The sequence below is a fragment of the Echiichthys vipera genome (genome assembly GCF_963691815.1).
Source record: "Echiichthys vipera genome assembly, chromosome: X".
Classification (NCBI taxonomy): domain Eukaryota; kingdom Metazoa; phylum Chordata; class Actinopteri; order Perciformes; family Trachinidae; genus Echiichthys; species Echiichthys vipera.
The window spans coordinates 22935764-22955882 of NC_139825.1; the positions used below are offsets into that span (position 1 = coordinate 22935764).

A 20119-nucleotide genomic window follows, 5' to 3' on the forward strand; every position below is an offset into this window, starting at 1 on the left:
TAGTGGCCTAAGTAATTAATTTCGACAGGTTGACATAAGCATTTTGCTGCTCTTCATTAGCCTATTGGTATCCACAGAGTTGATGATGATTAATGATTTTGTGAAGATTTAAATCTGGGGGAAAAAAATCAGGCTTTAGAAAATCTAGCCTGTAAAGGGGACTACTACAAATAAACAATAATCAAGATTCAGTTTGGTTTGTATGTCTGGTGCTGTTTATTTGAACATTTTTTTAACCACATTGCTTCACTTAAATAAATCTTAAAAGTTGTGGCGTAGCAGTGTTGTACGTTTTATGACTAAAAAATGAAATGGAGGTAGAGTGTGCAACTAATATTACTCAACTATCTGTAACATCCAACCGGTCTACCTGTGAGCATTATTTCAGAATGGATTGATTCTTTGAAGTAGATGTAACAACTGTCTTTTCTAGTGTCTGCAACCGACCAACAGACCAACCAGTCCAACGACTGTTCTTAGTTTAGCAGGCAACCAGCCACTGCAATCAGAACAAAAATTATAATATATCATTACTACTGTCCCCAGAGTGCAGAACAGCTCGTTTTAATTTCTGCAACAGAAGAAAGTGTGAAACGAACATGAAAAGGTATAAGAAAGGAAATCATGATGGAAACTATGACTGCTGGATGTGGGTTGTGTTTACTTGCTAAGGGGAAATTCAAAATGTTATGAATATATGTGGGTAAGGTGGTAAGGCCTCAAAACAAGTTTCAAGTCTGGATTTGAAACCATTAACAGATCTGGGTCAAATATTTGACGTGAGAAACTGTTCTGGGAATTATTGTGCTCAGTGTGAACTGGAAAATTAAATTGTAAGGCAAGAAAAATGCAGGTAAAGAACAATTGCTGTTTTTTAATTTAATCACAAATAAAATAATTTCTGTACAGTATATTCATGTTTACATTGCACAGCAACCAAATTCTTGCATTCGACATTTCACGTCACACAGAAATCAACCTTGTCAGGCTCATGGCGCCGTTTGTGTTCAGACTGAAAGTGAAGCCATTCAGCGTCTTTCGAGGAGCTACTGGCAGTTGAAGGGGGGGGGGGGTAGCTTGGATGCTGCAGTAGCATCAGTTTTTGAAGAGTATTCTTCATTGAAAGAAGAGAAAGCCACTGAAGGCTTTTCTCCATGGAAAATGTTTTCTCTCTTCTCCTGATTGAAGTTGGTAAGATTTGATTGACAGATGGTTATTCCAATTATCTGCCAGGTGTGTTTTGAAAGCCCCGCCCTTTCTCAATTAGTTTCTTATGACACCGTCTCAGATGGTTCTGTGAAATAAACCATCTGACAAATCAGGTTATATTCATGTTGCAGATACATAAATATCAGAAGAAAGTACTGTCTGAGCTGCTGAGGGCGGCTGGGGGAGTTGAATGGTCTGAGTGTCCCTGTCCCTGGGCAGAGGTCAGATTCAGGTAGCCCATCTCGGCTGATCGAGCCAGGGGCCCAGAGATGAAACAGTGAGGGGAGGAAGTCCCGTCCGTTTGCTTCCTCCGATCATTGTCCAATAAGCTCTGAATTTCAGGCGATACACTAGGGATGCAATCAAAGTTCATAGACATTTAATGGGGTTTTATTTGGCAAGCAAACAGGTTTCGCATGAATTCTGAATTAAAATCAGACTTACCTTGAAGTTTTCAAAGGGAGAGATTTAAAAACCTGCATAAGATTAGATGTTTTCTTCAGGTCCTAATAAAACAAAAAAATACAGTAGTTTAAAATAAATATAGTAGCTTTATAATGGCCAGACTATGTCAATAACAATCGCAGCAACTTCATAGCCTGTGTATAAAGATGAAGGAGACTTAAGTGTGCCCCGTACCTCAGCGAAGTGGAGTGACTGCATGTTTTGCAGGCTGCGTTCCAGGACAGCCAGCTGATTTGACATGTGACCTATTTTGCTTCTTAATTTCTTGTTTTCTGTCTCTAGAAAATCCACCCTTGAGATCAAAACAAACATCATCTCCTTTGTCAATGAACACCCATTAGCTATATGTGGAGTAATCATTTGAACACAATGTACATCATCATGCAGGTAACTGTGAGTACCTGCATTTGGACAAAGAAGCTGTTAGATCACTGTCTTTCTTGTTGTGCTCCTCCTCATTTAGCTGTTGTAGTAGTCCTCTCCTCTCAACAAGTAGTTTCTCATTTTCCACTGTAATACTTATGGTAAGCTCTTTTTCCTGAAAAAGAAAACGGTTCATGTTATGAGACCTTTTAGCATTACCAGAGTTTAGCATATGCGTCACAGACTGTTTCTGTGGTCACTGAGTTAACAACCTGTTGCTACAAAAGAGCAAACATTCTTCTATGAACACAGGAGGGAATAAATATTGATATTAAAATCCATTTGAATAAGCAAAATCTTAATAAACATTAAGAATAATGATAAATTGAATTGCAAACAAGATGCTTAAAGAGAGATTAAAAAGAAACTGTTGTCCCACCCTCAACATCCTGGTTTCTTTAGTGTAAAGTAGGACAAAGCGGCAGACTTACCTTTGCTATTGAATGGGAACACAAGGACAGTTCTCGCTCCAAATGTTTGATCCTCTCGTCGCGCCATGTGGTTTCATCATCACATTTCTGTTTGGCTCGACACAGTTTTGCTTTGTGCTTTTCCTTCATTTCATGTAACTTACTGTTAGGAGATGGAGCAGAATAAACAATTTTTTATTATTTTATTGAATGTCGATTTAACTGTGGCAAAAGAAAGCCGTTAGAAAACGTTTATTATTATTAGTAGTAGTATTATTTAGAAATGATTGTACTATGAAGGGCCATTTCCATATGTTGTCATCAATGTCAACATTTTCAATGTCCTCTACAGGATGAAAAAAGTCTTTGGTGTCGGTTCATACAAACAAATCCTATTGGCTGAAAAAAAAAATCACAGTCTCAACAAGCTTTATGCAAATTTAAAGAAATTTCTCTGTGGTACAACAAAGTGTGTTATGTTATATTATCTTATTGTATTTTGTTGTTTGTAGTTGTAAATTCAGTTCAAATTTGGTGGTTTTACCTCCGCTCTTTGTCGAGGCATTTAAGGGTTTCACAGATCTCCTTCTTGAGTGTCTCGCACTCTTCTTGGGTGGCCAACAGAGTCTTCGCTGCTTCTTGATCATCAGGACACTCCTGTGATCCAAAGCACAGGCATCAGCAGTGATGGTAGTTAACATTAAAGTGCATATAGTACATTATGTAATACCCGCTCGAACATTCAAATTAATTTACAGCTTTGTTTTCTCTGGTTCTACATCCACACTACTATGTTTCATTCTGAAACAGGAAGCAGATAGTCTCTGCGGTCAAAAATTGTGCATGTATTAGTTGAAAACAGATAAAATAATTCATAGGAAGAACAGCAACTACAAAAAGTAAGATCAGAGATTAATTTGCTTGGACCAACAACAAGGTTAAACTGTTACTGAAAGTAAAACGTGTGCAAAGCGTTAACGGCGGTGGAAAACACAGATTGAAAGGCATTGCAAAGCAAATATGGCTACATATTAAAGTGCTACTACGAGTATTATCCATCGCCGGAGGAAGTCATGACAAAGTTAAAGGAACACTGACAAGATAGATGAAATCACAAAAGGTATGTCAGCCTACCTAACCAATAAGACTTACTGATGTCTCTGACTGCATCATCTTTTTCAAAGTTTGCCAGTTCAGCAGCGTTTCCAAATGTCTCTTTTTTAGGGGCTTGGAAACGATGGAGTAGTGTGGACGCTGGATTTAAACCCAGCAACGAAAATGCTTTAAAACGAAACCATAGCAGTGTAAATGCAGCCTGAGCCCATATTTTTTATACAAATATACTAAGAAAGTACAAATATATAAGAAATTACCTTACGCAGTGTGTTTCCCTTGTTCTGCAGCAGCTTTAATTGTGTCTGTATCTCTTTCTCGTCTTTCAGCTGACAGAAAGTGTCAGAAATGCCTGCCTCTTTTTGCTTCTGTAGCCTTCAAACACACAGAAACATTCATTAACCTGTTACTACTATGCAACATTGAGAGTTGTCGTGCACATACAGTAGCTGCTGGGTGGTATATAGGGGTAGAGCATCCTACTTTTGATCCTGAAGATTGTTTTCTTTGGTGCAGATGGTAGCTATGAGGTTATCCAGGTCATTATGAGATGTATCCAGCAGCTGGAGGGAATGTATCTGAAAGGTTGAGAAAAGATTTTGACCTCAAATAATATGAAACAAAAACAACTGTAAAAAAAATAATCTATGAATGTCCCTTTAATGTAATCACCAAAAATGTCTCAATAATCTTTTAATATTTTAAATGACTCACTTCTGGCTCCTCACATCCTGACTGAGCACTACGCTTATTTTGTAAATCTCTGCAGATCTCATTTGTCAGAATCAGTTCAGTTGCCTGGGACTGAAAACACAACACGGTCAACACTCAGATATCTGTGAACCACACCCTTGTTGATACCGATGTGTCTGGCACTGTGTTTAACAGACCAGGTCAGTGATACGAGCCTGTTCAATAAAACAACATAGATATAGACAGATATAATCGCCTAAGAGGTTTGTACAGTGAGACTCACTTTAGATAACTCATCAGTCTCGTTGGCCTCAACCTGCACAGTGAGGAGCTGCTGCTGCTGCTGTAGGGCCCACTCGAGCCGCTCCACCTCCCTCTGCAGGGACACCACCTGAGAAACATTACCCAGGGCGATGTAGTTAACACGTTCATAACGCATTTTTGAGGTTTTTGCAGTTGATAACAATACAGACACCAAAGCTTCAAGTGGGTGATGATTTGTATTATAATTTTTCAAATAATCCATATATTTAACCCTGGATTTTCTTTCATTTACAAATACTCACTAACAATTCAGACATTTTGTTAAAAGTCAGTGATGGCTCACTTAAACTGAGCATGGTACAATTGCAAGTTCAAATTAAAAAGTGTCAGTGGCATAAATTTGGGGCGGCTGTGGCTCGGAAGTAAAGCGGGTCATCCTCCATTTGAGAGATCGTTGGTTCAATTCCCAGCTCCTCTGGTCTGCATGTCAAAGTGTCCTTGGGCAAGACATTGAACCCCAAATTTTTCCCCGTGCTGCACAAGGGTGTGTGAATGTGGTGTGAAAGGACAGATTAGATTAGATTAGGTATGTAGATGTCCACTGCCATCAGTGTAAATGTGTGAATGGGTGACTGTTACAAGTAGTGTGAAAGCGCCTTGAGTACAAGTCCATTTACTATAAATATTGGAAACCATTAAAAAAACAAATTCAGGACTTATTCCAACACTTGGAGTATGCTTCATAATCATTAAGAGACATTTGATGGTACTTTTGTCAAATTTCTCCACTTTATATATCTGAAAAGGAAGCAGTTATGGCCACATTGTTGTGTGTTTGACAGCCATACAAACAATCATAAAACAATAATAACATGTGTTAGTTTGTTATGTGATTCTATTTTTATGTACTCACAGTTTCCTCCTTTTTGAAAAGGCATCTTGTCTGAGCAGCGAGTTCCTCCTGTAAATTCCTGCAGGTTTGATTACTCTGTGCCAGCTCTGCTGCTTGAGACTAAAACAAGGAACAAAAAGGTACTTTTTCAATGCAAACATGCTGCACAAGCACCTATCAGATGTGTAATTATGAAGGATTGAAGGACGACATATTTCTACTGTAGATCTTTTAGAAACGGAACTAGACTGTTTCAGTGTCAGATGGTCATGGTTCTGAGTAGTGGGACTTACTTTAGCCAACTCATTAGCTTGGTTGGCCTGCACAGGCTGCTGCTGCAACTCCTGCAGGGCTGATTCTAGCCGCTCCACCTCCCTCTGCAGATACACCACCTGAGAAAAACATATAAAAACCCATATTGATCATGTGTCATATACTGTATCTGTATCTCTGGCCTCATTTCTGAGACATCTAAGAAGACTGTTATATAATGCTTCCCTGTAAAAATCTGCATATGTTTATAGCAGCAGATTAGATTAGACATAAAGACGACCATTGGCCACTGTGTAAAATTAGTTTTAAGCCATTTTGAAATGTTTGTTAGCTGTATGAATCATCACAACCGTTGTTAATCATTTCTGTACATAAAGAGGGAAGGTGGTTTTCAAGGATGCTGGTAAAAGCTACTGCATTCATTTTATTAATTCAAAAGCTTTCAATCTGAGGAATTATCTTATTCTGTTAATCTCTTGTGCATTAACATGATAATTCAACTTTGATTTAAACACATTTTTTTCTGGTTAATACCAATACAAAATAAAATAAATAAAAAAACCTTTTCACAGGTAAGCAATGAGGCTTACTTCAGTTTGCTCTGTTGCCTGAACTTGCACCTTGAGGAGCTGCTGCTGCTCCTGCAGAGCTGACTCCAGCTGCTCCACCTTCTCCTGCAGAGACACCACCTGAGACAAGCAACTCATTGTCATTACTGATTCACCTGCTGACCGGTAATCAATCAATAATTTGGTCTATAACATATAACAAAAAAGGCCCATTACAATTTCCCATAGCACAAGCTTGCACATTCAAATGTCAAAAAGCAAAGTTACTAATCAATCACAAATCTTCTCAGTTAGAACAGTGAATTTCGGTAATTTCTGCTTCATAGAAGATTAATCTATTATCGGAATTGTTACCAATTAATTTTCTGTCAACCGATTATTCAACTAGCCTCATCAGAATCATCAGCCACCACCACCAGTGTTTGGACTCCATGGATGCTTTAGCTGAGTGCTGCTCAGGGCAGAAGCCCCTCGATTACAATCTCCCAGCTGAGTCTACGCACAAAAGACTTTCCGACAATACTAAATTATCATATCATCATCTGTTCAACCTCATAATAAACAATTATCTTTTCTTCATTCACTCTTCTCTCCTGATTGAACTGTTTTCACACAGCACTGTTAGCTAGGTCAGACACAGGGGTCTGTGCATTCTTTTCCATCCATTGGTGGAGCAAACAGGAAAGCCATGTGGTTAACCGCAGTATTGGTTGGTTGGTGAACAACAGTGTTGCTGTCACGAATCTGTGTGTCTACACCGTTACACATCAAACAGACAACGTGCTAAACAAGAATCTCACCTTAAATAGAATGCATGCTCTGTGTACACTTCATTGCTTTGTTATGTGAAGTGTGCTATATTGTTTCCACAAGTGTAGAGGACAAATGTAGACATGTTTATGTTGAGACAGTAACGCTGACAGAATTAGACTCATGAAACACTATACTGCAGAAAAGGGCACAGCACTTAATGATGTACTTTGTTCAGGCTTAATTGTAAATGTGCTTTACGACATGCAGATCTTACTCTCCTTAAAGATAAGATTTACCTCCACTTTTAATATGGGCCCACAGTCTGAAATAGGGTGGACTGAAATATCTGCCTTTGTGTGCGCAAATGAGGGTAAAATTGTGAGTTTGTTCCTTCCCTCATATTATTAATAACGACTTACCAACTCGTAGCATAAATGAGAGTATAGTGTATGGTTCCTACCGACTAATATATTCTTATTATGTTACTGATAATCTTTGCTGCACAAATAGTAGAAACTAAACATTCAAGTACCAATGTGTTGTTATCTCACCATAATGTTTACTGATGAAATACTTTATTCCAGCAGGTATCTTACCGTCCCCTGCAGAGAGCTTTTCTCAGCATCTAGGGTGCGCACCCTGTTCCGCAAGGCTCTGATCTCAAGGTCCAAACGGTCGTTCAGTTCTTTGGCCTTTCGCAGTTCCACCATTTCTTTTGAAATAAAGTCACATAATGCACCCATTAAAATATAAATAATACATGTCTGTAAAATGCCGTTCAATTATAATTTTTTTAACAAGTTGCATACTAAAAAAGTACAGTTTACAGACATTTTTTACATGATTTAACAAAACATGTAAATATAGTTGTGAGGATCAGATCTAGGGCAGCAGGGTGGCTAAGTCAGGTGGTTCTGTGTGGTGTTTTCCCATTCACCCTTTATTTGTATAGTTTAGTTTAGTTTCCTTCCACAACCTGAACCCAGATGCATGAAACAGTGTGTGAGCACAAACACAGAAATATGCATACATATTCTTGTCTGATTTATAAAGATGCATGTCTGTCTGATTTTGTCAAAAATCTCAGTCCCTGCGGAGGTGGCTGCATGTGCACAAGCCTAATTTCCACTCCTACAGTATAAGTAGCTACGAATGGTGACATGTCCAGAGTGCTCCTCTCACCATGTGCATGCTGGAATAATCTCCAGCCTGTGAGAACAGGACAAGCAAGTATACAGACTAGATGAATCAATCTGAATCAAGCTGTGTGGGGGTTATAGCACAGATATAGTCTCCCCTTTACACCCAATATAACTTCAATAACATTGCAATTCTTGGAAACAGACGAGAATACACACAAATAATAATTCTCACCATATTTCTTCAGTTTTTGTACTTCCTGTCTGAGTTGCTCCACCTCCTGCTGTGCTGCCTGCAGCTCAGGCTCTTAAAAAACACAGATGTAAGAGTTTCCTCTTCAATTTAGAGCAGTCGAAGTTAGTGGCAACTTCAGTTTTAGTCTGTTTGGATATTGTATCATGGTAAAAAAATACTTCTTAACTCGAGTAATATACAATATGTATTAGGGAGTCTGCTGAAATGTTATGATTTTATCTTTTGTAGAACGACACAGTCTGCTTCTAGCTGAGCTGATTAACATCTCTCACCATAAGCTCTTTGGGTCAAATGAGCAGACTCCAACTCATCAGTCAATCGGCGGATCTCATTGTGGGCCATGGCCAGCCGGCGGGAGCCCTCCTCCAGGTCCCGCTCCAAACGGGAACATTTCCTCTCCACGCTGCTTGCCTGGCCAGCCAAATGCCTGGCCTCAGCCTAAAGAGAGAGGGAAAGAGCCACTGTTCAAATGACCACGATTAAAGTGATTGCCGTACTATGAAGAGTATAAACGAATACAAACAAGAAAAGTTCATAAACGCATGCAAGAACGGACAAGAGACCTTGAGTAGTGCACTGGATCAAGATGCATCAGTTGTGTAGTATCTTGAATTTCTTCTGCCATGCAAAGTGCCCTAGCATGAGCGGGTAACAGAGCTTAATAACACTGGAACAAAAAAAGGGGTTGCAGTTAATGTTGCTGCTGTTGAACAGGTGTTTTGAAACATGCAAAAAGAGCCTCATATTCAAGCATGTACCTTGGGATACACAAAATAGAGTCAATGTCGCTGATGGTCCCTGATTTTGCAGCTGTCATGACTGCAGTTTTTAGTGTTTGTTAGTATTGGATGCAGGAACAGTTTACTGAAGATAAAAGGACATACAGGAATAAACGTATGTCTGCTCTGTGAAGCTTTGTGGAATCCAAAGAGTCTCTTCCATGGGCTCTGGCTGTGACCTGGTGCCCCCTTGTGGGAAAACTGTGAAATAACATGACAGAATCATAGGCCCCTCTCACACATGCACTGAAAATCTGAAATGGTCCTTACATTACCCGGCAGGGCTTTATGTGAGAACGCAACAATTGGAGTCAATCGTCAAATTGAGTGTAATCTCCCAGCTTTCTAGTACAAGGAGTGAGCCCATGAATACAGCCGCTCATTCTCAAATGTATACAGGGAGAGCGAGGGGCGTGATGCTTATATATCTTGCGTAGGCCAACAGGGGAGGAAAAGGGTGATTTACACGAAGATGCCAATGAATAAGTCTAATTGGAGGGACGAAGGGATTAGTGAACTTCTGTCTGTAAGGATAGAGGCCAAAACCATCAGACAAATTCAAAGAACAGCAAGAGAATTATGGACCGGCTCCGTTGACACGGTATAATCATGTCCTCTTCTGCCACTCTACCGGCATCTACCCTCACCTTAACCACACGTATTTCCAGTAATTGAGAATGCATTTTACAAGGAGGAATGTCCGGTTGTGTGCTGCACGTGTGAAAGAGAAACTCACGACTAAACTCCCGAGATTGTCTGTGGTTCATTTGCGAAAACCACTGAGAAATGTATGTGTACAGCATGCCCTTTTAACCGACCTGGTGTGCGTTGATGTTCAGCACCTGGGCTTCGGTCGCCAGCGGGCTAGCTGTGTTTCCATCACCCGTCAGACCGTGAGCATCCTCACTCATCTCAAGCAAGGAGGCTCTCTCCACCAGGAGGTAGGCCACCTGCTCACTTGGGCTGCTGTGAATCAACTCTGTGAGACCCTGCTGGTACAGCATCTTGGCCACCTCGCTTATCTGGGAATCTAAAACAACAGAGACACAGAGTAGACTTTATAACGCTTTAAAATTTGAAAAAACTGTGGACTAGGTGGTGTCTGGAGTCTTGTCTCAAGGAGGTAGTCAGCTGTCTTGTGTTTTACAAGTATGAAGACTAACTGGTTGCTGTCACTCAGCGACATTCCCACTTCTCGAGGCCCCTGTATTCCCGCCACCTGAGACTTCCACCCTGTCCCTGAGTTGACCTGCTATCTCCCCCCGAACATCCCGTCCCCCCACCCTCAATACTCTTAAAAAAGGGAAAGAGATAAGTAGAAAGCATTCAGTGTATGAGACAAAAAGTATATTCTCAAAATACTGTATATACTATTAATCTGTTGGAAAATAAGTTTAGAAGACTTTGTCATTGTGCAGAAAAAGCTCCAGAAGTTAGAATTTTTCACTGCTGCTCATGCTGTTTGATTATTCTCATTTGTAGGTGTACAAGTAAAACTGTCCAACCTTGAAGGGATATTAGGCGTCGCAGCTGTTCCTTGAGCCGATCGTTTTCATCTTGTATCTCCTGAGCCAAAACATCTTTGTGCTCAGTAAAGATCCGGATCTGCTCCAAGGACTTGCATACCTTACAGACAGACACAGACCTTCAATCATTCTTGCCCTCTTTGTTTATTTCTGATGTCACTGGTAGTTCAGCAGTGATAACTTACATCTGCCATCTCTGCTAAGTGTTGTGAGCGCTCGGTGTCCAGGTCCCATGCCACACTGTTCAGACGGCCTCTTGTGCGCTGGAGGGCACTCCATAGCAAACATAGCTGAGCCTCCTTAGGAGAGTCAGGAGGGAGTCCCTCCTCGCAGAACCAAGTGGTGATCTGATCCAGCTCCTTCTAAAGATGGGTGACATACTTAGAAAGGGCTTATAATGTCTGACTAATTGTATTGTTGGAGGAAAAAATGAATTGCATCTTTCCAATCAGTCTTTAATGTAAACATCATGCAATTTTACTGTGCGGCTAAATATCATTATTAAAAGATGGTTTTTTTTTGTTTTTTTTAACTCACCCTGCAACTTTAGTTCACTTTACTGTAAGATAACTTGGCGGTGCTATGAGATTGAAATATGAACAATGTTTTAGGATAAGGTTAGGTGATTATCAGCCATGTGTTTTTTAATGTTTGAACTGTAAACTGGGGTGAGATAAGTGCCACTCCTCTTGGCTATGGCTAAAGTTGTTTGCACATTTCGGGGAGCAGCTGTTTGCTCTCTGTGGAGACAGCTGGCACTGCCAGTGTTTGTGAACACTCAGTCGCATGCTTTACAGCTACACTTGCTTCAAGCCCACAGAATCTAAATCTTAAACACAGTTTCCAAATATGCAGACTGTCAGGGTAAGTATCAGCAGGAAAATATACTGTATGATACACAAGACCTGTAGCCTACAACATTTCCATTTGATGGGATGGCGCTGCCATTAAAAAAATTTACAGATAATTCACTCTTAACTTGTAACGTTAGAGGTGGAACAAGCTGACGATACTGTTGTGTGTTTGTGTGTGGGGGGGGGGACCCTGAAGTTTCGTATGTGGGGTGAAATGTCCATCACCAGTTTTGCAGCGACAGATTTCATGGATTGTCGGACGGTCTTAAGTTTCAGCTAAGTTAACGTTGAACGAAGAGAAAGTAGAATTTGTTCGGTACCTCTGGATGGTCCATTTGTCGTGCGGTGGGAAACAACTTTCGACCGAAGTTTATAATCTCATGTCAGCCTTCATTTCTTTTCATCGTCATCAACTACGTCTCTCTCTATCTCTCTCTCTCCCTCCCTCTTTCTTTCTTTCTTTCTTGCTCTCTCTCTCTCTCTCTCTCTCTCTCTCTCTCTCTCTCTCTCTCTCTCTCTCTCTCTCTCTCTCTCTCTCTCTCGCTGGCATGGAGACAGAACGTTCATAGCCTCGCGTGCCAGAACACTGCGACGTAAACAATCCCGTCTCCCGTTGTTAACGGTGCAGTACGTAACTCAAACACCGTGTACACACACACACACACACACACTTTGGGGCTTGATAAATATATACTTGGAACTATCAGGTCAAAACACAGCGACAACATGTGGAGACGGGATGTGGACACAGAGGGAAAGTAGCAGTAATCGTTAAAGAACCATTGTCTGTGGTTGGAATAGGTTGTGGTTCAGTTTTACTTGTCCGTGGGTCCCTGAAGGCTTGTGGGATCGTGAACAGTGTGAATAGTTTAAAGTCACTGGAAAACATCAGCAAAAACGAAACTTCTTGTAATAATACATTTGAAATTTATTATTTGGCCTAATGTAGAGTAAAAGAGCATATCTCACTGGCACTGGTGGAATATAACTAACTGCTTTTACTCAAATTCAATTCTAAATTGGAAATAATTACTTTACCCGAGTATTTCAATTTCCACATTATAGCCCTACTAGACTATAAGAGAAAATGTTTTTTTTAGTCTATATACAGTTAGGCTATTGTAAAAATTAAGATTTTTACATACAATAATTATGATTATGCATGTTATAGATTAAACTACCCAACGTAAAAAAAACTGTTAGAAGATCAACTATGAGTGAAATACTTTTTTAAATGATATTATTGATTATTGAGAATGTTGTGTGACGAGGGAGGGAGAGAGGGAAGAAACTAAACTAAATAATCTGACCAGAAACAAGAAAAATTAGCTAACAACGCCACTCTTGGAGTTTCACCCAGAGAATTGATTTAAACAAGAAACTTCACTCATTAATAGACATGAGACGTGGTTTAAGTGTTATAAAATAAATGACATTTTTATTAAATAATCTTTTTTCCCAAATGTTTTTATTGAACCGAATAACATGTAACATAAGTAGATAGGTAAAGTTAAAAAAAATTAATAGCAAAAATAAATAACGTAATTCAAGAAAGAGAAAAACAACAAAAATAAATTAAAGGGGGGGGGGGGGTGTCTCTCTCCTTCCTAGTACTAGAAAGTGTCCTCAGCATCATCAGGAGTAACAGTGAGACTTTTACCAATAAGAACAAGGCAGTGGGTCCCAGGTTTTGTGAAAAGCTGTCAAAGTCCCCTCTGTGAAATCCTCAACTTCTATACCTTACACATTATTATGAGTCGGTGGAGAAACATGTTCCCATTTAGGGGAATGTTACGTCTGGCGAGCAGGGAGGTAAAGGCAAAGACAAGTTGACAGAGGACGCCCAAAATAGCAGTCAGGGGATTTGGTTCCAAATTTGTGTTAAGAGCCTGTCTGAGGGTTTGAAATATATCGGACCGAAATTCAGCAAGCTTTGCGGGCACGTCCAGAACATGTGTGCTGGGCTGGGGACTGCTTACACCGGTTACAAGCATTACTGTGACTAGGGTATATCCTAGCCGATTTAGCGTTGGTGAAATGGGCTCTATGAAGCACCTTCCACTTTAACAGGCCGTGCCTGGCACAAATCGAAGATGAGTGGACCAGTTTTAAAATGTCCCTCCACTGGTCATCAGTGATGTCTACCCCCCAAATCCTTTTCACATGATATCAGTCGTTTGTGTCGTACATTGAGAGACAGGAATTGGTCCATCTCAGCTTCAAGGGGGCAGTTCGGAAAATTTGGGAATTGCTTTTGGATAAAATGTCTCATTTGAAGGTGGCTATTAGGCAGGCTGTATTTGTCCGACATAAATGCAAAGGATGCAAAAACATATAGTTAGAAACGCATAGTTATTCAAAACTGGGGCAAGGACCGAAGCCCTTTGCAAGCTGTACTGCTTCCTGAACTGGATCCAAATTTTAATGGTATTAATGACAATCGGATTGGAGGAGACCTTGTGGGCAGTTACGGGGAGCTGTGAGCAAATCGTAGAGTGCAAAGAACAGGAAGAAGATGTTATCTCAGTATGAGCCCAGGGCAGGCAGACGTTTGTGACTCCACCGCTGAGCCAATATAGAAGTTTATTGATGTTGCAAGCCCAGAAGTAGTGGCAGAAACTAGGGAGTGCTAGTCCCCCTTCAGGTTTAGGAAGTTGAAGAATATGTTTTTACACAGGCTGGTTTATTCTGCCAATAAAGGCGTTAAGTTGTTGGTCTAGATTAGTAAAAAACGATTTGTTAAGACAAATTGCGAGGTGTTGAAAAGGATACAGAAACTTTGGTAGAATGACCATCTCAATAAGATTAACCCAGCCTGAAAGGGACAGGGGGAGGCCTGCCCATCTAGACAAGTCTGACATGCATTTATCCAATAGCACCCGGAAGTTCTTTTAAAAAAGGTCCCTGAGGGAGCTGGTGACAAACACCCCCAAATACTTGAACCCCTCGTCAACTGTTTTAAAGGGGAATATGGATTGTGGGAGTGATCTCGCCAAGTTGTTGACAAAGAATAACTCACTTTTCTGAATATTCAATTTATACCCCAATAGGTGTCCAAACTAATTCAGGATTGGTAGAACTAGGGGGAGGGAGGATGTGGGGTTTGAAATAAATAAGAGAAGGTCATCGGCATTTAAAGAGAGTTTGTGGACCAGGCCAAAACAAGTGATGCCTTCAAACTCATTGTTTCTAAGCCAGATGGCTAATGGCTCAATGGCTATGTTGAACAACAAGAGTGAGAGCGGACAGCCCTGCCGGGTCCCAAGTTTGAGAGGGAAATATGCTGAATGGACACCGGACACAGTGTTTACAGATGCAGAGGGGGTTACATACAGAAGTTTAACCCAAGAAATAAAATTAGAATCAAAGCCAAATTTCTCCAAAAAATAAAAAGCCCCACTCCACCCGGTCGAAGGCTTTCTCTGCATGTAGCTCCACTACGACCTCAGGAGTGTCCGATCCATGGGAGAATATGATGTTGAGCAGCCTTCTGGTATTAAAGAATGGATGTCTCCCTAATATGAAGCATGTCTGGTCTTGTGAAATTATTGATGACATCACACTTTGGAGGCGGATGGTAAGGACCTTAGCAAGGATCTTAAAGTCTACGTTTAAAAGTGAGACCGGTCTGTTGCTGCCACATGAGGTAGGATCCCTGTTTCATTTCAGGAGCAATGAAATAGATGCCTCATACAAGGTGGCTGGCAGTCTGCCTTTAGTAAAGGAGTCATTGAACAATCTCACAAGGATGCGAGCTAATAGCATCAAGTACGCCTCAAAGAACTCGACTGTAAAACCATCAGGACCAGGAGATTTCCTGTTCTGCATAGACTTGATCGCTTCATGCACCTCCAACAGAGAGATGGGTATACCAACTTCCCTATAGAGATATTTATCATTTATTTCAATCTTAGGATACGTTAAATGGTCTAAGGCAGTGGTTCCCAACCTGGGGGTCCCGACCCCCCAAGGGGGGCGTCAAAGATCCAGGGGGGGTCGCAAAGCCCTCTTAATTTTAAGGGGTTTAATAATTTTAATGTAATTAAAATGTTAAATAAATGAGTAGGCTAAGCATTTAATTCATATATGTGACAAAATCAACTAAATCCAAGGGCCACATTAAACATTTATTCGGATATTTCAAATTTTAGATAAATTAATAAGTTATAGGCCTATATCACGAGGAACAGAGCGTGTGTGACTTGAACGCCTCACGTGTAGCAGTTGTTGCTAGGCGGAGCTAAGGGAGAGATGGCGAAGCGTCAGGTAGAGGAGACTGCGGAAAATGTCAAAAAGAAAAAAAGGGGCTACCAAGAAAGTTATATTGAGTTTGGCTTCATAGAAGCAATGGATAAAATTAGGGCAGAATTAATATTTTTAATTTTATAATAATTCATTTTATTTATTATATTTCAATATGTTACCTGCTTAAATTAATTTGAAAAAAAAGAACTTGTACTTTTAAAAGTACAAGTTTACTATGGTAAAAATATGGGTCCCTTAAGAAAAAGGTTGGGAACCACTGGTCTAAGGGATTAGTGGTCACTGCAGTAATTGGGCTGCATTCAGAAGTATATAGTGCGGTGTAGATAGTGTAATTTGTGTGGGGGTATATCTGTCAAGAGTCACATCCTGCACCAGGTTGAAGTCTCCACCCATGGTAATGCGATGACTGTCAGCGTTTGGGATTTTTGCAAATAGCCTTGTAAAAAACTGCTCATCGTCCCAGTTGGGTGCATAAACCAAAACTAAGACCACTGGTGTGTTCTGAATTGTGCCCGAAACTATGACATAGCGGCCGTCAATATCTAGGATTACATTTGTCGGCTCAAACAGGACCCTTTTGTGAAAGGTGATGGCTGCCCCTCTAACTCTATCTGTAAATTTCGAATGGAGTAAGTGGCTCATCCACACCCTCTGAATACGTGGGGTATTCAGAGGGTGATTTGATGTTTCCTGCAGGAACATCACATCCCCCTTAAGGTGGGAAATCAGACACACTGTAGTACCTGTATTTATAGCATTAGCCGTAGGAACAATAGTAATAAGTTAGAACTAATCTTTTTTTAAAGTATTTTTACATTCACCCTAATATAAAATGAAAACAAACAAAATTCAAACTAAATAACTATGTAAGATAAATAATAATAAATGAGTAATCAAACCAAAACAGTTACAAAATAATTTAAATAATCAAAACACACTTTAACAACTTGGGTGCTCTGAGATTTCCTGCACATTTCCTGTCAAAAGTGGGCAGCAATTAGCCCTTTCAATCACCCCACTCTGGAAATACTGTTGTGGTCTTCATGCCAAGCTGCATAAACAGCATGAGTACATGTGCAGTGCTAGCACCAAAGTGTGGCTTTAATAATACAAAGTGTAAGTGTAACCATTTCTAGCCCACACATCTAGTATTGTCATGACAAACTTTGTCTGCTGTGTGATTCTATTTGTCCTTCGGTGGAGTCTGTTGGATGTTAGATGTTGGATTTAAGGAGATTCATCCAATTTTGTTCCAAATTTTCAATGCAGATTGGATTATTTCATTTATTTTTAATGAACTCTTCAGTGTTTCTGCAAGTCTAGATGAATGCTATTTTTGGTGTTGAGTTGGTCCACACCACCGATTTGGGGGGAGGGCCAAGAAACTTTAGAGGAAATGGGTGTTGATATATCCAACTCCATCTTCTGTATCTTTCTCTCAAAGTCTTGAAGCCAAAACGTCCGTGAGGACAAAAAGAGCACAGAGGGAGGAAAACAACAGGGCGAAAAATTGAAAGACAATTCCTGAAGGGTGCATTGAATGCTAAGGGGTAAGAACTTCATCTAGGTTATGTTGGAATAGATGTTTCTGGAATTGGTGTAAATATTGCCTAATGAAATGCCAGTCCCACCCAAATGTAATCTAACAAAATGTTCTTAATGGTATGTGAGAATGCTTTTCTGTGCCAGTAACCTCAAACTGTTACATAAACCAAATGTAGTATGTAATCAAACACATGCCTCTCTGAACTGTCCACAATCTAATAGCAACCATGGTTTCCCTCTATGGGCAGAGCTGGGTGGGAAAGACAAACATGTGCAGGGCGTAGAATACCCACTCCTTAAAGTGTTCTGCACTGTTGAGCGAAAGTAATTTAGAAAAAGTCCACATTTAGCACAGCATGCAGCAGTCTGTCTTTCTAGTCACAGAAACAAATCAATATTAAAAGCGTAGTTTTGATATTTTAGATACTTTTAAAACTTTTGTTAATAAAAAATTATTATTATAAATTATATTATTATAGAAGTATTTTGTGCAGTGGTCCCTTTCTAATTTAGCCCCTAGAAAAACAGCCCACAGCTATATTCATGTTTTAGGATAATTCCTTACTTAATTTGTAGTGTATGTAAGTCTTTATTTATTTTGGTAAGTATAACTAATTCTAGGGGAACTGAAACCAAAAAGGAACTAGTCCTACTTAATAATGTGATTTTGATTTCCCCATTTTGTGTCCTCAAAAATGTATCTGGTGGAAAAAGTGAATTCAATTATTTGTCATTCTTATTCAGAGTTGTTGCAATTTGCCTTTTCAGAATAGCTTTCTTTGGTATGGATCATTGTTAAAATAATGGGAATATGATTTAGGTTTTTCATATTCAAAGGGTAATCACATATTTTCCTCCTTTATTCTGTAGTTTGTACCCAGACTCATCAAAGGTCAGACCGTTGGTAGATAGGGTTTCAGACTACATGCTTGTTTACAACCGTTACGGGGAGGTGATGTTCTGATGTACTCCTCAGAGACTGGACCGGCTCTAGAGACAGAAGGAAAACCCCCTGTCTGTCTGGCATGCTTGTGGTCTGATAAATGTGCAGAGATCATCAGTGCCGATATTGAGATGCATAATGAAAGTGTACAGAGTTTCCTTGAGAAGCAGACTGTTAAAGGGTAGTGTGTAGACGGTCTTAATGATTGGCACAAAAGGCAGTAGTGAGGCCAAAATTATACTATGAGGCAATTTATTTTTCACCACAGGTGTATTTGGACATCCATGCAAAAAATGATGAAAAAATTGGAAAAAAGGAAAATAATAATAAAAGATACTTTTTATACAAAGACTAAGGCTTTTATAAGCCAAACAAAAGCACTTCTATGACCCAGTCTTTAAAGTGAAATTCCGGTGTAAAATCATCCCAGGGTCTTTTTTGGCAAATTGGTTCATCAAATAAGCCATTGTGACAATTTTTTTCGTGTATGAACTATTAACATAGATTTTCCGGAGAGACGGTAACAGCCTGCCGTGGCTAACGCGGATAAGCTTGGGCGGCGAGTTGAACGCATTAAGACGTCTTTTTTTAACCACTAATACTGCTCCAAATAACACCAAACCTCTGCAGTAGCATGATAGAGTCCTTACACATAAAACGACCCACCAACAAAAAGACTAAAAAAAAGACTTAAGAGACTGTTTTGAAAGACTTACCTACTGGCCCCAGTACCAGCTGCTCCATTCAAGTCAATTACAGAATGCAATCCAAAAGAAAGTAGCCCATTGATGATTTATTCCAGCTAAACAATAGATTCAAAACAATAAGCCTCTGGTTTATCCGAGCACAGTCACCGTACCGCAATGGGAGCCTATGAAAAGTTTCTGGTTTGTAAGCTTTCATTTTTGATTCGCAGCCGGGAAAGATACAAACAAATTGCAGGATAGTCCTCTTTACCTGTGCATCTTCTGGCAACACACGCCCCCTGACCCCTGACCCCTGAGATCTGCGTAATGTTTCGGTGCTGCAGGGATTGTGGGACTTTTCTAAACCCTTTACCATCCATATTGACTTACATTTCACCAAACTGCCACAAACCACAATGTTTACTTGTTTTGCTGGAATAACTCATCAATGGGCTCCTTCCTTTTGGATTGTATTTAGTAATCGACTTGAATGGAGCAGCTGGTACTGGGGCCAGTAGGTAAGTCTTTCAAAAACTCTTTTAATAAACTCCATGTTCACATACTACATTTTATTTTGTGTCCAACTCGCCGCCCCAAGCTTATCCGTGTTAGCCGCAGCAGGCTGTTAGCGCCTCTCCAGAAAATCTCTGTCAATAGTTCATACATAAAAAAAGTTGTCTCAATGCCTTATTTCATGACCGAATTTGCCTAAAAAGACCCTGGGATAATTTAACACCGGAATTTCACTTATGTGACACATCTTTACAAAAAAACTCACTTATCTGCGGGTACAGGAAAGCACAGATTTGCTTCCTGCAAAGAAACAACCTGATTGACACGTCAATTCAGAAAGCAGGCATTTCAGGCTTCTCAGGATGTGTGGAACATGCTAGTGTCATCTGGCATCAGATTCAGGTTGCCAAGAAGGAGGGGAAAGATCTCCATGTGGTTTTCCTGGATCTTGCATATGCCTTTGGCTCAGGACCTCACAACCTCTTGTGGACAGCCTTTGACTACTTCAGAGTCCCACCAGCTCTGACAACCCTGGTCAAGGCCTACTT

The 20119-nt window shown here is 40.1% G+C and overlaps 1 protein-coding gene across 2 annotated transcripts; it reads right to left on the reverse strand.

Moving 5' to 3' along the window:
* Positions 1-911: 911 nt before the first annotated feature.
* LOC310965119 (coiled-coil domain-containing protein 30) lies at positions 912-12024 on the reverse strand. 2 transcript variants are annotated; one of them, XM_083938535.1, is made up of 21 exons: positions 11939-12024; positions 10950-11126; positions 10744-10864; positions 10057-10268; positions 9344-9439; positions 8732-8897; positions 8439-8510; positions 7661-7776; positions 6333-6431; positions 5763-5861; positions 5491-5589; positions 4597-4704; positions 4335-4424; positions 4104-4198; positions 3881-3995; positions 3052-3164; positions 2529-2670; positions 2076-2212; positions 1849-1966; positions 1654-1715; positions 912-1559 (listed from the first exon to the last, which is right to left on the reverse strand). In XM_083938535.1, exons 1-21 carry the CDS (start codon positions 11951-11953, stop codon positions 1352-1354), a joined length of 2460 nt encoding a protein of 819 aa, XP_083794661.1. In that variant the 5' UTR covers positions 11954-12024; the 3' UTR covers positions 912-1351. The 2 variants fall into 2 exon arrangements, with proteins under 2 accessions (XP_083794661.1, XP_083794662.1); XM_083938536.1 differs by lacking the exon at positions 4335-4424.
* Positions 12025-20119: the final 8095 nt, after the last annotated feature.

Coding starts and splice junctions, on each gene's coding strand:
- LOC310965119 (XM_083938535.1), bottom strand. Junction 6,432..7,660: donor AAAGCTCTCTGCAGGGGACG/GTAAGATACCTG, acceptor TGCTTGTCTCAG/GTGGTGTCTCTGCAGGAGAA. Junction 1,967..2,075: donor GCTTCTTTGTCCAAATGCAG/GTACTCACAGTT, acceptor TTTGATCTCAAG/GGTGGATTTTCTAGAGACAG.